Raw genomic sequence first — 17040 nt, 5'->3', positions numbered from 1 at the left:
CACCAAGAGTACTAAACTGACCCTGCAGCTGGGACTGTGAGGATTCTAGCCTCTGGAGATTCCTGGCCAGAACCTGAACCATCTGGGTCAGACTCCGTCACCTGATCACACAGTGCACGAACTGGATCCATTGGTGAGAGGAAAAAAAAATGTATGGCCAGACGTAATGTGACGCTAGTCACTAACTCATGGAGCGACCGTGAGGCAGATAGTCAGACGTTCCGAGGTCAATACCAAGAGAGCCTGTAGACACCAAGGGAAAAAACAGATGCGTAAGGCTGCGTGCCCACGTTGCGGATTACAAGCGTTTTTGATGCGGAATTTCCGCAGCGGAAACGCTTGTAAAACGCATGGTAACCCGCACCCCATGGTCCCCAAGGGGATTCCGCAAGTTCTATGCACATGCTGCGGATTTTTCCGCAGCGTTTATGCTGCACTCAAAAATCTGCAGCATGTCAATTAATTTTGCATTTCCGCAAGCGGAATTGCCTTGTGCAATGCTTTAAAAACGCAAGGCAATTCCGCATGTGGAATACGCGAGATAAACGCACGAAAAACACGCGATAAACGCGTGCGGAATTCCGCATGCGTTTTTCCGGGAGAGGACTTGCAGAAATGAAGCAGAAATTTTCTGCTTCATTTCTGCAACGTGGGCACATAGCCTAAGTCAGGTCACAGTCCAGTGTCAGGCAGCAGAAGATCAGAACAATAGAATGAGGCAAACACTCACCAGGAAGCACAAACTACGTCTGACAGGGAACAGGGGTCGTCAGCTCAGTTAAATAGCTTGGGCAATCTCCAGAACATGGAACACCTGGAGACTGCCCTGCAAATCCCAGTCAAAGATTGGGCAGCCAAGCTGTCAATCAAAGCACTGAGAACCCGACTTGCCACTCACAGTACTGGACAGCCAAGCAGTCCATCAAAACACAGCAAGAACTAGTTCGATAGGACAGCATAGCGATCCCACGCAGAATGCAGGAATCATGACAATAATCATCAACATTAACAGAAATAAACACTCGAAAATATCACTCTGTTTGTATATGAGTTTCACTTTTTGTATTGAAGAACTGAAATAAATTTAATTTTTGATGATATTCTAATTTTGTGAGATGCAACTGTAAGTTCATTTTCTCCCGGTAGCTTCACTTTCAGTAACGTGGCAAGTCAGCATTGGAATGCTATTAACCTGCAGATTTACACTATATCTGCAGGTAAATCATTTTTTTCTGAGGTGACAAGTTCCCTTGAAATTAGTGCATTAGTTTTGTGACCTGTGTTGGTAAACACGGACACCTTTTTTCTGCTATGTTTTTTAGGCCATCATTAATAAATGGAATCCTGACAGTAAGAGAGAGAAACAGCACAAACAGCGCAATTCATGAGATTTGTGCAGTATTTCACACTTACTTTACTAATCTGGCATTTACAATTGGATCAAATAGGGTTTAGTACTGTCCATGTTAGTCAGCACTAACTACTTTCTATTCGCAAGTATGGTCTGTAGCAACCTAAAGTTTGAGAGCCATATGTGGCTTGCGGGTCTATGACGTGTGGCTCATGGCTGTCTGCCAGCTTTGTGCATTAGCACCATGTGTAGCAAATGGCTATTAAGAGTAGGGATGAGTGGACCCATGGATGTTCGGGTTCGTGAGAACTTTAGTCCAAAATTCGGTTCAGGTACCAGAACTCTACCCGAACCCCATACAACTCTCTCTCTCGTAATAGGGGGCTCTGGGCATCACTGCTTTGAGTGGGGCAGGAGCTGAATGTGGCTCGTGACCATTTTTCATAGCTGAAAGTTTGGAGACCTCTGGTCTATAGGTATACCGATATCTAATATACCTTCAGACATGGACTGTACAGGGGTAAAAAGATTGTTTTCAGCAATTCAAACTATATTTCACACATCATCTGGGTAGATTAAAACATCTGTTGAAAGTCTCATCACTCATTTATTGTATGGTTTATATACCATTTATTATATATGGAAGATGATACATAGAACCAGCATATCTATGGTTTGGTTCTCAAAGTCATGGGTAAAGAAAGTAACATTATATGGTGGTCATTTGAATGAATGAAGTGGTATTGGCAGATATTACATCAGCATTTAAAAAAAGGCTTAAAAATTGTTTCATAAAAATAGTAGTTATGATTAGAATTCATTTAGCTATGAATATTGTATAGTTCTTCAGAAAAGCTGGAACTGGATGAACCTGTGCCTTTTACACCATGTAACTATGAATGACTATCCATGTGATACATGGGACTGCTGGACCCATCACTCTTGTTCATAGAAAAGTACCAAGCCCTCTCCTATAACGTCCGGATACTATAAAATAATTTGTGTGTAGCAGTCGTCTTTACGAGACAACTCCTTCAATTTGGGAAAGTTGGGCATGTAAGCACAGATTTGATTGTCAATGAATGGTACTGATGTTGATATATAAAGTGCATCATTTTTAAAGGTTTGTAAAGCAATGAAAAAGTATGGCAGCTTTCATTTAGAAACAGTCACGTTTCTTTATAGGTTGTGTATGGAATTTCATCTCAGCTCCACTGATGTCAATGGGGCTGCGCCACAATAAAACGTGCAGCCTGTGGACAGAAATAGTTTTTTTTTCCAAAACTGTGCTATGCATTTCTCTAATGCTTCCCATGAGTCTACGAAAATTAGAGAAGACCAAATGAGTTGTCTGGGACTAATATATTGATAACTTATTTGGGATTGTGGAGGTCCGACATATGGCATGTCCACAAACATCTGATATATGCAGATAGTGGGGATGCCCGTTGTCGTACCCCCATCTATAATATAATCAGGGATGTGTCCTTCAGTCCGAAGCCTCTATAGACTGTGCAAGCACACTGTGCCTGTGAAGTGTGGCTGGAGACAGAACACATCCAGCTGTTAGAGGTGACAGGGAGGAGGACGAGGATGAAAGAGTGTGGCGCTGGAGTTGGCGCCTGCACATAGCGCGATCTCCGGCACCATTTTGTTGAAGACAAAGAGGCCTCAGTGGCAGCACATGCGCATAGTGCCCCAGTGCCATTTTGTTGAAGACAAATTTGCACACAGTGTCTTCAACAAAATGGAGCCGGACAGTGCGGTATGCGCATGCACTGATTCTGACGCCATTAAATAATGCAGACGACGAGCTGCAGGGGAGCGGGGAAAAGGTGAGTAGGAGTGTTTTTTTTTTTTTTTTTGTATGGATGAAACAGCAGTAGCGCCGGCAGGATGAGGGACCAGGATGGGGGAGCATATACCAGAATGGGGGAATAGGATGGGGGAGCACATAACAGGATGGGAGGAGCATAATACAGTGGGGAAAAAAGTATTTAGTCAGCCACCAATTGTTCAAGTTCTCCCACTTAAAAAGATGAGAGAGGCCTGTAATTGACATCATAGGTAGATCTCAACTATGAGAGACAAAATGAGAAAACAAATCCTGAAAATCACATTGTCTGATTTGGAAAGAATCTTTTTTCAGATTTTGGTGGAAAATAAGTATTTGGTCAATTACAAAAGTTCATCTCAATACTTTGTTATATATCCTTTGTTGGCAATGACAGAGGTCAAGCGTTTTCTGTAAGTCTTCACAAGGTTGGCACACACTGTTGCTGGTATGTTGGCCAATTCCTCCATGCAGATCTCCTCTAGAGCAGTGATGTTTTGGGGATGTCCCTGGGCAACACGGACTTTCATCTCCTTCCAAAGGTTTTCTATAGGGTTTATATCTGGAGACTGGCTAGGCCTCTCCAGGACCTTGAAATGCTTTTTGCGAAGCAACTCCTTCATTGCCTTGGTGGTGTGATTGGGATCATTGTCATGCTGAAAGACCCAGCCATGTTTTATCTTCAATCCCCTTGCTGATGGAAGGAGGTTTGCACTCAAAATCTCACGATACGTGGCCCCATTCATTCTTTCATGTACACGGATCAGTCATCCTGGTCCCTTGGCAGAGAAAGAGAACCAAAGCATGATGTTGCCACCCCCATGCTTCACAGTAGGTATGGTGTTCTTTGGATGCAACTCCGCATTCTTTCTCCTCCAAACACGACGAATTGTGTTTGTACCAAATAGTTGTACTTTGGTTTCATCTGCCCATATGACATTCTCCCAGTACTCTTCTGGATTATCCAAATGCTCTCTAGCAAACCTCAGACGGGCCCTGACATGTAATGGCTTAAGCAGGAGGACACGTCTGGCACTGCAGGATCTGAGTCCTTGGCGGCATAGTGTGTTACTGATGGTAGCGTGTGTAACGTTGGTCCCAGCTCTCTGCAGGTCATTCCCCATGTGGTTCTGGGATTTTTGCTCACCGTTCTTGATATCATTTTGACCCCATGGGGTGAGATCTTGTGTGGAGCCCCAGATCGAGGTAGATTATCAGTGGTCTTGTTTGTCTTCCATTTTTATAATTATTGCTCCCACAGTTGATTTATTCACACCAAGCTGTTTGCCCATTGCAGATTCAGTCTTCCCAGCCTGGTGCAGGGCTACAATTTTGTTTCTGGTGTCCTTCGACAGCTCTTTGGTCTTCACTATAGTGGAGGTGCCAGTATTACAGGTAATGAGTGGAGGACAGAGGAGCCTCTTAAAGAAGAAGTTACAGGTCTGTGAGAGCCAGAATCCTTGTTTGTTTGTAATTGACCAAATACTTATTTTCCACCAAAATTTGAAAAAAAATTCTTTCCAAATCAGACAATGTGATTTTCAGGATTTGTTTTCTCATTTTGTCTCTCATAGTTGAGGTCTACCTATGATGTCAATTACAGGCCTCTCTCATCTTTTTGGCTGACTAAGTACTTTTTTCCCCACTGTACCAGAATGGGGGACCAGAATGGGGAGCATATAGCAGGATGGGGAAGCATAAACCAGAATGGGAAAGCATATACCAGGATGGGGGACCAGGATGAGGGAGCATATACCAGAATGAGGAACCAGGATGGGAGAGCATATAACAGGATGGGGGAATAGGATGGGGAAGCATATACCAGGATGGGGGAACATATACCAGGATTGGGAAGCAGGATGGGGGAGCATATACCAGGATGAGGAACCAGGAGGGGGGAGCATATACCAGGATGGGGGACCAGGATGGAGGAGCATATAACAGGATGGGGGACCAGTATGGGGGAGCATATACCAGGATAGGGGACCAGGATGGGGGAGCATATACCAATAAAGATGCTCGCCACCTGGGCGCAGAACAGGTTCAATAGCTAGTGATATTATATTGATGACCTATCTTAAGGACATGTCACACTGTATATTACTAAGAACAAACATGAAATGTTATTATTGTAAGAGAAGTGACCTGAAAAGAGTAACTGCAACATACGGATATATACAGGACTATGGAAAAGGACAATCAAATTCATTGATGCAAATTTAATTGACAGCCAACAGAACAGATCACTAAGAAAGAGAGGTTTATTGCACTTTGCATGCTGTGTAAATTAAATGGAGCAGAAAAAGAAAGTTGACAGGTGAAGTTGTAAGGGGAAGTGAACGGTGGAAAATTGAAATGATCAATAAATGTAATATTGTGAGCACTGAACAGAAGTGACAAGAGAGGTACCCTATACAGGATAGTATTATAATATACACTAACAGAAAGCATATTACACAGATAAACGGTAAAAGTAGGAATATGATATCCAGTGATTAGTACAAAATAACAAAGAAACTAACTACATCCATAAAGATGCAGATACATCTACCAGAAGAAAACTTCTAGAGAATTAGGGATTACATTTTCACATGATGAATAAGGATGGATGCATAATGTCCTTTATGTCTAGCTGCTGTGTCATTAGCTGCCAAATCAGTAAAGAGAACATTGTTAAATGTTACTATCCAATCCTTGCCTTCATTTCCCAAATGTGTCAATCGGAAATAAAAGCCTGTCGTTAAGCAGTATACCTCAGCATCTCTGAGCAGAATGGAAAAAACATGGAGATAGGCTATGTTCACACTTGTGCTGTAGCTTCTATTCAGCATACAAGCCACAATGTTTTGCTTTATAGGTCCATCCATCAGATGCCATCAATGCTTGGTGGAACCTATTGACTTACGTTGAAGAATGTCAGGTTATGTAGTCGTGTTTTTCATTTTGATGGAATCTGCAACAAATTCTCCAACACAGATGTGAATGAAGCCTTCAAAGCTAAAATTATTTCTGCCATCGCTGCACTGCATGTGAATTTACTTTTGAGCTCAATGGGAGCTCTATAAATCCATTTGAGGGGAGCTGCCCGCTGCAGGCAGGCATCTTTTTATCAATTTAACTATACAGTATCTGGAGGTAGGGGAGTTGGAGTTTATTGCAGCAAACTGGAACATCAGCCTCCATAAAGAGTTTAAGACATTGCTTAAATAAAATAAAATTAAATTACATGTACACTGTTCTGCCCTTGGCCACCATGGGTCACCAGTTTGTTAACTATAACTATGCTATTAACCACTAAAAAGTCAAGACTACTAGTTTTGCAGGAGTAGATATAATGATTAAAGAAATTGTGCTAAGAATTAAAATGATCACTTATCTAAGGGATAGGTTATAATCTCCAGATTGCTAGGAGTCCTACCACTGGGATCTCCGCTGATCCCAAAGGTCAGAAGTCAAGCATAAGCACAGTCTTCTTTTTTTTCAAAGTGTTTATTATTGTTTTTATTTTATTTGCCCTCTTTTCTTGTCTTTCTATTCTTAAGGGCAGTTTTGATATGTGATACCAGTCTACATACTAGGGTACCTAAACCAAGTTGACCTATCCTTCCTCTTCATGGGTAGTTGGTTCGTGAACAAGTCTTCTTCTCCACAGCGACGTTCACATTTGTGAAAAAAAAAGAGAAGGGAAGAAATGTCCTACTCACTTTTATACACACTGCTGTTTGCATACATAATACTAGTGTTAATCTAGAATTTGTAGCTTATGATCTTTGATTAGGAAATCCGCATTCAGTTTACCTCTTAATGACCTGTGATATACAGGTTCATTAAAGATCGTTGCAGGGGTGTGTGGAGTGGGCTTAGGAGCTGAGCCCATTATATATATGGCATATGTCGGCTGTGTTACTTAGCCGACATCAATCTGTTACAGCAGTGGCCGGAGCTGAACTCCAATCCCTGCTATTAACCATTTAGATGCTGCTGTCAATTAAATTTAAATGATGTGATCATGAGGAGCCGATGGCCGACCATGACAGCTGGGGGTCTGCTGAAAGCTCATGTGGTTGTCATTTACAGTACAGACCAAAAGTTTGGACACACCTTATCATTTAAAGATTTTTCTGTATTTTCATGACTATGAAAATTGTACATTCACACTGAAGGCATCAAAACTATGAATTAACACATGTGGAATTATATACTTAACAAAAACGTGTGAAACAACTGAAAATATGTCTTATATTCTAGGTTCTTCAAAGTAGCCACCTTTTGCTTTGATGACTGCTTTGCACACTCTTGTCATTCTCTTGATGAGCTTCAAGAGGTAGTCACCGAAAATGGTCTTCCAACAATCTTGAAGGAGTTCCCAGAGATGCTTGTTGTCCCTTTTGCCTTCACTCTGTGTTCCAGCTCACCCCAACCATCTCGATTGGGTTCAGGTCTGGTGACTGTGGAGGCCAGGTCATCTGGCGTAGCACCCCATCACTCACCTTCTTGGTCAAATAGCCCTTACACAGCCTGGAGGTGTGTTTGGGGTCATTGTCCTGTTGGAAAATAAATGATGGTCCAGCTAAACGCAAACAGGATGGAATAGCATGCCGCTGCAAGATGCTGTGGTAGCCATGCTGGTTCAGTATGCCTTCAATTTTGAATAAATCCCCAACAGTGTCACCAGCAAAGCACCCCCACATCATCACACCTCCTCCTCCATGCTTCACGGTGGGAACCAGGCATGTAGAGTCCATCCGTTCACCTTTTCTGCGTCGTACAAAGACACGGTGGTTGGAACCAAAGATCTCAAATTTGAACTCATAAGACCAAAGCACAGATTTCCATTGGTCTAATGTCCATTCCTTGTGTTCTTTAGCCCAAACAAGTCTCTTCTGCTTGTTGCCTGTCCTTAGCAGTTGTTTCCTAGCAGCTATTTTACCATGAAGGCCTGCTGCACAAAGTCTCCTTTTAACAGTTGTTGTAGAGATGTGTCTGCTGCTAGAACTCTTGTGGCATTGACCTGGTCTCTAATCTGAGCTGCTGTTAACCTGCGATTTCTGAGGCTGGTGACTTGGGTAAACTTATCCTCAGAAGCAGGGGTCACTCTTGGTCTTCCTTTCCTGGGGCGGTCCTCATGTGAGACAGTTTCTTTGTAGCGCTTGATGGTTTTTGCAACTGCACTTGGGGACACTTTCAAAGTTTGCCCAATTTTTCGGACTGACTGACCTTTATTTCTTAAAGTAATGATGGCCACTCGTTTTTCTTTACTTTGCTGCTTTTTTCTTGCCATAATACAAATTCTAACAGTCTATTCAGTAGGAATATCAGCTGTGTATACACCTGAATTCTGAACAACACAACTGATGGTCCCAACCCCATTTATAAGGCAAGAAATCCCACTTATTAAACCTGACAGGGCACACCTGTGAAGTGAAAAACATTTCCGGTGACTACCTCTTGAAGCTCATCAAGAGAATGCCAAGAGTGTACAAAGCAGTCATCAAAGCAAAAGGTGGCTACTTTGAAGAACCTAGAATATAAGAAATATTTTCAGTTGTTTCACACTTTTTTGTTAAGTATATAATTCTACATGTGTTAATTCATAGTTTTGATGCCTTCAGTGTGAATGTACAATTTTCATAGTCATGAAAATACAGAAAAATCTTTAAATGAGAAGGTGTGTCCAAACTTTTGGTCTGTACTGTACCTGTGAAGCTCAGTCACAGGCTGGGCTTCACAGCAGAGTTGCAAATACAATGTGATATTGCAGTATACAGTATAAGCGATCAAACAATCACAGGTTAAAGTCCCCTAGGAAGACTATATAATAAAAATAAAAGTTTTAAAAAAGTAAACAAAAGTCTTACTCACACCCCTTTTCCTCATTCAACATTAAAAATAGAATAGCATTTAAACTGCAAAAGAAAAAAAAGCAATCAAAATGTCAGAAGTGCCATTTTTCGATCATCACACTTCACTAAAAAGAAATACAATGAATGATCAAAATGTTATACAGAATGTACCCCAATGATATTAATGAAAACATTAGCTCAACACACAAAAAAACAAGCCGTCACCCAGCTCCATGGACAGAAAAATAAAAAAGTTACAGGTCTCAGAAAATGGTGGCAATTTTTTTTCCGCAAAGATTAGAATTTTTTTCAACCACTAAAATATATGTAAGTTTGGTACTTCTGTAATCATACTGACATGGAGAATCATATTAAAGGATTACTTTTACTGCACAATGAAAAACTAAACCCAAAAAACAATGGTGGAATTGCATTTGTTTCACCCCACTTGGATTTTTTTGCACATTACATTATAAAATCAGTAGTATTATTAAAAACTACAACTCATCCTGCAATAAAGCAAGCCCTTGTACATGGTTATGTGCTCGTTAAATTAAAAAAAGTTATGGCTCTTGGAGCAAGGGGAGGTGAAAGCGAAGGCGTAAAAATGAAAAATGTCCAGATCCTTAGGGGGTTAATACATATAATGTCAATTATTTGCAACTATCTTATATGGATTATAAATGAATTATGGAAGCTCTTTAATATCTAATATCACTAAATAGTCAATGCTACTATTAGTTAAAATGTAACAAACACATATCTATGGTTAAACTCAGATAGATCCTTAATGATATTTTCTTTTTTATAGGAACTCTGTGATGACCCTCACCTGTTTGTAGATGGGATCAGCCACCAAGATTTGCATCAAGGCAAGCTGGGAAACTGCTGGTTTGTGGCCGCGTGCTCCTGTCTTGCTCTGAGAAAGACTCTTTGGAAAAAGGTACCAATAATGCACGTACTGTACATCCAAATGTCTAGACATAAAAGACATAACACAAAATATGACATTTAGTTTACAGACAAGGTCAATAATCTTTTGTTATTTAATCATTTTGTTATTTTACTGTTACATAGATAATTTGTACTTGCGCTGTAGGTTATTCCAGAGTGGAATAAACAGGAATGGGATCCAAAAAGACCACACAGATATTCAGGAATTTTCCATTTCCAATTCTGGTGCTTGGGAGACTGGGTCGATGTTGTCATTGATGATCGTTTGCCAAGCGAAGACGGGAATTTGATCTACTGCCATTCTAATGTGAAGAATGAATTCTGGTGTGCTCTACTGGAGAAGGCGTATGCCAAGTGAGAACCTTCTATATCTCAAGATCTTAATGCTTAAATAGATCCAGTGCTCTTCTGAAAACAAAAAAGATTCCTAATGCTACATTTCTTTTTGTAACAACTCTGGCTTTGGCAGGTGAAATCCATTATTTAGGACTTGTACCACAATTTCAAATCATTGTGCTCAGGGCTGCCACTGCCACCAGTAATTTCGTGAACCCAATACTGGCAAAATTTTGGGACCCCCTTGAGACTCCGCCCAGGCTCCACCCCAGATCCGCCTCCACCCTAGCTGCACCTCCATCCCTCGAACCTTCCACAGTCCCACCGCCCACTCTTGGAAACATAGTTACATAGTTACATAGTTTATAAGGCCGAAAAAAGACAAGCGTCCATCCAGTTCAGCCTATTTCTTGTGCACTGCAGCTATTCCGCAGCGTTGATCCAGGGGAAGGCAACAAAAAACCATGAGGTATAGGCCAATTTACATCACTGAGGAAAAATTCACTTCCCGACACCAATCTGGCAGTAAGATTAAATCCCTGGATTAATTAACTAAGCATAAGATATAATTTTATTGTTCTCAAGAAAGGCGTCCAGGCCTCTCTTGAACTCTTTAAGTGAGTTGGACATCACCACTTCCTCTCCCAGAGAGTTCCAGAGTCTCACGGCTCTGACCGTAAAGAATCCCCTTCTATGCTGGTGCAGGAACCTCCTTTCCTCCAGACGCATAGTGTGCCCCCTCGTCTTTGTCACCATCCTTGGTATAAACAGGTCATGGGAGAGATCTCTGTACTGCCCCCTGATGTATTTATACATGTTTATGAGGTCTCCCCTAAGCCTTCTCTTTTCCAATGTAAATAGGCCTAATTTTGACAACCTCTCTGGGTATTCTAGTCCCTCCATTCCTTTTATTACCTTAGTCGCCCTCCTTTGTACCCTCTCTAGCTCCAATATGTCTTTCCTGAGCACCGGAGCCCAGAACTGTGCACAATATTCTAAGTGCGGCCTTACCAGCGCTTTATACAGAGGAAGAACAATGTTCTCATCATATGCCCCTATTCCTCTTCTGATGCATGCCATGACTCTATTTGCCTTCGCAGCTGCTGCCTGACACTGGGCACTCCAATTTAATTTGCTGTTAACCAAGACGCCCAGGTCCTTCTCCATGTCAGATTTCCCCAACGGTTTCCCATTTAATATGTATGGGTGACTGCTGTTTTTCTTTCCCATGTGCATGACCTTACATTTATCGGCATTGAACCCCATTTGCCATTTTTTGGCCCAACTCCCCAATTTATCTAAATCCTCCTGTAGCTGTGCCCTGTCCTCATCTGTATTAACTACTTTACAAAGTTTAGTATCATCTGCAAATATTGCTATTTTACTATGCAACCCTTCCACTAGATCATTAATAAATATATTAAATAATATAGGGCCCAAGACAGACCCTTGAGGCACCCCGCTAGTAACCCTGACACACCCTGAGCTTACTCCATTGATAACCACCCTCTGCTTTCTATCACTCAGCCAGCTATTTACCCACTTGCACACATTATCCCCCAGACCAAGCATTCTCATTTTATATACCAACCTTTTGTGTGGCACGGTATCAAACGCTTTGGAAAAGTCAAGGTATACAACATCCACTGACTCTCCCCGGTCCAGCTGTGAGCTCACCTCCTCGTAGAAGGCGATCAGGTTTGTTTGGCAGGAGCGATCCCTCATGAATCCATGTTGATATGGAGTTAGACAGTTATTATCATTAAGATATTCTACAATAGCATCTCTAAGAAATCCTTCAAACAAAAACTCTACTTTCTGCACCACGTCCTCACCAATCACCATAACACATACATAGCCAGCAGCTTTTGTTTTGGCCACCACCACGACAAGGTAAACTCTTCTGGCTGGGCCCTACTCTACTCTAACCTATTAAACATTTCTTATAATAGCCAATACTCTTTTTAGGTATATTTTTATTTAAGGGAATGTTTCATACATTTTTTAGAATGACCAATAATTTCACATGCAAGGAACAAATACCGTCACACCATGATCGGAACACATTATCACCACATAGTGACCGATTAACACAATACTAATATCACCATAAGTGCCATTATACACAGGAGCTCTGTACATAGTATACAGTGTATAGTGTCAGTGTACAGATAACACACTGACTCACCAGGGACATCTCTAGTTGAAGCCCTTCATCTTCTTTATCCAGCACAGACCGCCATCACTTCTTCCAGCCAGGACTCATCTCTGCATAAAATAACAGTTATCTAGAGCACCGCTTCCAGAGCACATTCCCCAATTTTTCCCCAACTTCTACACTACACCAGATGAAGAAAAAAAAGCGACAACGTGCTGCCCTGCACAGTAACAGGACACCCCCAACTGAAAACAGCATCCTCAAGAATAAAATACATCATAGCAGTAATAATCTCCCACATCCTGCCCCCAAGCCTCTCCAGTCTGCTCCATGTCTCCATCCTGCCCCCATGCCTCTCCACCCTGCCCCATGTCTCCACCCTGCCCCCAAGCCTCTCCACCCTGCCCCCAGCCTCCACCCTGCCCCCAAGCCTCTCGACCCTGCCCCCAAGCCTCCACCCTGCCCCCATGTCTCCACCCTGCCCCATGTCTCTCCATTCTGCCCTCATGTTTCTATTCTGCCCCCAATGTCTCTCCATTCTGTCCCCAATGTCTCTCCATTCTGTCCCCAATGTCTGTCCATTCTGCCCCCATGTTTGCATCCCCCCCCCCACCGTGTCATCACCCTGCCCCCATAGTGTGGCTTTACAAAACAAAAAAGTAAAAAAATAAAATAAAAAAAAAAAAGGTTTCTCCTTACCTTGCCTCGCTCAGCGGAGCCCGGCTCTCCCATCACCCAAAGCACAGTCGCTAGTGCATGACAATGACGTCATACGCCAGCAACGTGAGCACTGACGTCAACTGCCTGCCTGTGATTGGCTGGCAGCTGTTAACTGTTACCGTGCGTAAAGTTTGCCACACGGCAATAGATTTCAATGCATGTTCACAGTGGCTGAAATCCGGGGCCCGGTAAGCAGAGGAACGGGAGCTCAACTGGGCCCTGATGGTGGCCCTGATTGTGCTCCTGCATTTGGTTTAAGTCCTGTAACGCTTTTCACATTATCACTTTTATCAGTGTGGTTCAATTCGGAAGCTAATTTTTGGAAATGAACTCTACTTGTGGCTCAGTATCGAAGCAAGTTTTCGGTAAAGAACCCACTACTCTACTTCTGCTATTAGACTATTGTGAAATATTGACCCCTTATGAATGCTTCTCTGCAGGTTGGCCGGATCATATGAAGCTCTTGATGGTGGCAGCACAGCAGATGCCATAGTGGATTTTACAGGAGCAGTTGCAGAAAGCATTGATTTATCAGATGGCAAATACAAAGTTAATATAAGTGAACAAACAAAGTTGTTTGAAGAACTTTTGAAAGTTTATAAAAGAGGCGGCCTCATCAGCTGTCACCTTAAGGTACCGCAATATTGAAATGTTTGTAGTGAAAGCAGCATTCTAATTTTTGATACCCAAGTCCTATTATAGTAAGCTTTTTTCCAATTTGGGGAGGACACTATGAGGAGCTCTATACTGCAGGTTATTTATTAAGTAGTAGAATAACAAGTTTCCAAAGATAGCTATATAACAAGAAACCTTCGGCACTCAAAAAGAACACACGGAGATATATAATGATAAATAGGTGAAAATTTTTATTCACAGCCGACAAGGGGTATTACATACAGTATTTTGAACAAATGTTTCGGCAATACTTTTGCCTTTATCAAGTTTTATCTGTACCGGTGTAAAATATAACAATACATTTTATTTGAAACTAATTGATATAGTATATCATCAAATTAGATGCAGACTTTATACTCATATAAAAATAAAAAAAGAAAAGACATTTGGTGTGAATATTTTCACAAAATGCCAATAACACTATAGGAAGGACGCCAAAGGATTATATACAATAAGGTAATATCTGTCTCCAATCACAGGCAGGGAAGTATTCTAAACAGAAAACACATATTATTAATAATATTAGAATGGTGTGGGGTCCACAAACAGCAGCAGAATGGAGGGACCCACGGAGCGGGAAAGAGAAAATGAATATATATATACTAGATGGTGGCCCAATTCTAACGCATCGGGTATTCTAGAATATGCATGCGGCCTACCGGGCGCAATCAGCAGATCGCTGTTTAAATTTGGCGCCAAAATCGCTGATTGATCGCGGCCAGCAACCGCGACCAATCAGCAAAGCGGTGTTTAAATTTGGCGGCAATATCGGTGATTGGTCGCGTGTGGCGGCCGAGAACAATCAGCGAACTGTGTTAGTGAGGACCGGAGAGCTTGTTTAAATTTGTCCCTAAAATCGCTCATTAGTCGCGATCGCGACCAATCAGCAAAACGGTGTTTAAATTTGCCGCCAATATCGCTAGCTGGTCGCGGCCGGCGGTCGCGACCAATCAGCAGAGCGGGGTTTAAATTTGGCGCCAATAATGCTGATTGCTCGCGGCTGGCGACCACGACCAATCAGCAGAGCGGTGTTTAAATTTGGCGCCAATGTCGCTGATTGGTCGCGGCCGGCGGTCGCGACCATTCAGCAGAGCGGTGTTTAAATTTGGCGCCAATATCGCAGATTGGTCGCGGCTCGCGGTGGCGACCAATCAGCAGAGCGGTGTTTAAATTTGACGCCAATATCGCTAATTGGTCGCGGCCGGCAACCGCGACAAATCAGCAGAGGGGTGTTTAAATTTGGCGCCAATATCGCTGATTGGTCGCGGCCGGCGACCGCGACAAATCAGCAGAGGGGTGTTTACATTTGGCGCCAATAATGCTGATTGGTCGCGGCCGGTGACCAATCAGCTAAGCGGTGTTTAAATTTGGCGCCAATAATGCTGATTAGTCGCAGCCGGCGGCCGTGACCAATCAGCAGAGCGTTGTTTAAATTTGCCGCCAATGTCGCTGATTGGTCACGGCTGGCGGCCGCGACCAATCAGCAGAGCCGTGTTTAAATTTGGCGCTAAAATCGCTGATTGGTCGCGGCCGGTGGCCTCGACCAATCAGCAGAGGGGTGTTTAAATTTGGTGCCAATAATGCTGACTGGTCGCGGCCGGCGACCGTGACCAATCAGCAGAGCGGTCGCGACCGCGACCAATCAGCAGAGCGTTGTTTAAATTTGGCGCCAATAATGCTGATTGGTCGCGGCTGGCGTCCGCGACCAATCAGCAGAGCGATGTTTAAAATTTGTGCCAAAATCGCTGATTGTTCGCGGCCGGCGGCCTCGACCAATCAGCAGAGCTTTGTTGAAATTTGGCGCCAATCTCGCTGATTGGTCGCGGCTGGCGGCCGCGACCAATCAGCAGAGTGATGTTTAAACTTGGCACCAAAATCGCTGATTGGTCGCGGATGGCCACCGCGAGCAATCAGCAGAGCGGGGTTTAATTTTGGCGCCAATAATGCTGATTGGTCGCGGCCGTCGACCGCGACCAATCAGCGTCGTATTAGTGTGGGCCCGGGAGCGGCGCTGCTTGTGACTCGCCCCCTGGGCCGTGGGGCACGCGGATCCGGGCGATAGGGGAACGATGGGGGTAGTAGTAGTGGCGGCCCGGTCCCGCGGCTCAGGGTGGTCAGGCCAATGGTAGTCTGCTATGCGCTCCAAATAATGTCCGACTACGCCACCCGTGGATTGCGGTTATTAGGAACCGCCGCTGCAAGGCAGTCCGCTGGGGCTGATGATGGGTGCAGCTGAGGTGATGTGACTCCCCACGGGAAGAGTGCAGCCCCAGGGCAGTGTAGTGGATGTTGGGAGTGATGGTAGTGCCGGTCCCGGTGCTGATAGTGCTGGAGGCGCGAAGGAGCACACAGACAACAAGTTACAGTCCAGGGTCTTTACTCACAGTTCGTTTGTTCCAGGTCACTTCGGCCAGCAGTGACCGCCCGAGCTGTGCTGCGTCCACCAGGTGAGGGGCTCGGTCAACTCCCAGGCAGTTCAGGAGCATGGCACAGGACACCCTTTTATCCTTTCTCTGGCCTGCCTCACCAGTGACCCACTTTTGTCCAGCTGCCGCGGACCTGTGCGGTTAAACGTGGGCCCCGTCCTCCGCTGTCCTATATGGTGCCTTCCTACAGGTTTGATGAGGTGTCGCACCAATATATGATCACGACGACCGGTCTTTGGCTGAGGGTTGTTTCTCCTCCACCAACTTGGGATCCGGTACCCTTAATCTGCCTGACCCTGCACCCTGGATTCTCGTGGGTTCTTAGGGTCCCTTCCACCTTCTTGTTCCTGAGCCCTTCTGTTTCTCTGTCTCTCCTTCTTTGCAGTTCCTTTCTGTTTCTGTTCCTTTCTCTTGGAGCTGAGATGAGCCAGAATCTCAGCTCCCCTTCACCTCCTCCTCGGCCTCTTCTCCAGGCCCACTTCTCCTTCTCCTCTCAGGCCCCGGCCTCTTCCCTAGGCCTGCCTCTGGAGCAGCACTCAGCCTGAGCTGCTGCTCCCTGTCTTCTCCTCTCCACAGAACGAACTTAGATCTAAGATGGTGCCCACCTTTTATACCTCCCTCTAGCCATGAGCCCAGGTGACCAGCAACCAATGGGCTCCTTCCTACACTCAGAAACCGCCCCCTATCTGCCCCTACAGCACTGGGTGTTCCACCCCTCCCTCCCCACTCCAGCAGGGACATGG

General features: G+C 43.9%; 1 protein-coding gene across 1 annotated transcript in view; it reads left to right on the top strand.

Annotated features, from left to right (window-relative positions):
* The window catches only part of CAPN6 (calpain 6), a 142746-nt gene that overhangs the window by 78169 nt on the left and 47537 nt on the right, over positions 1-17040 (top strand). Inside the window, exons 3-5 of the mRNA XM_073641134.1 lie at positions 9840-9971; positions 10128-10336; positions 13637-13829. Coding sequence (XP_073497235.1) covers positions 9840-9971; positions 10128-10336; positions 13637-13829 — 534 coding nt within the window. The remainder of the gene's footprint in view (positions 1-9839; positions 9972-10127; positions 10337-13636; positions 13830-17040) is intronic.

Source organism: Phyllobates terribilis, unplaced genomic scaffold, assembly GCF_046119375.1.
Source record: "Phyllobates terribilis strain yellow unplaced genomic scaffold, ASM4611937v1 Scaffold_7__3_contigs__length_470593459, whole genome shotgun sequence".
Lineage (NCBI taxonomy): Eukaryota > Metazoa > Chordata > Amphibia > Anura > Dendrobatidae > Phyllobates > Phyllobates terribilis.
The sequence above is the reverse complement of the archived record's forward strand: the minus strand, read 5'-3'. Positions and strand labels throughout refer to the sequence as shown.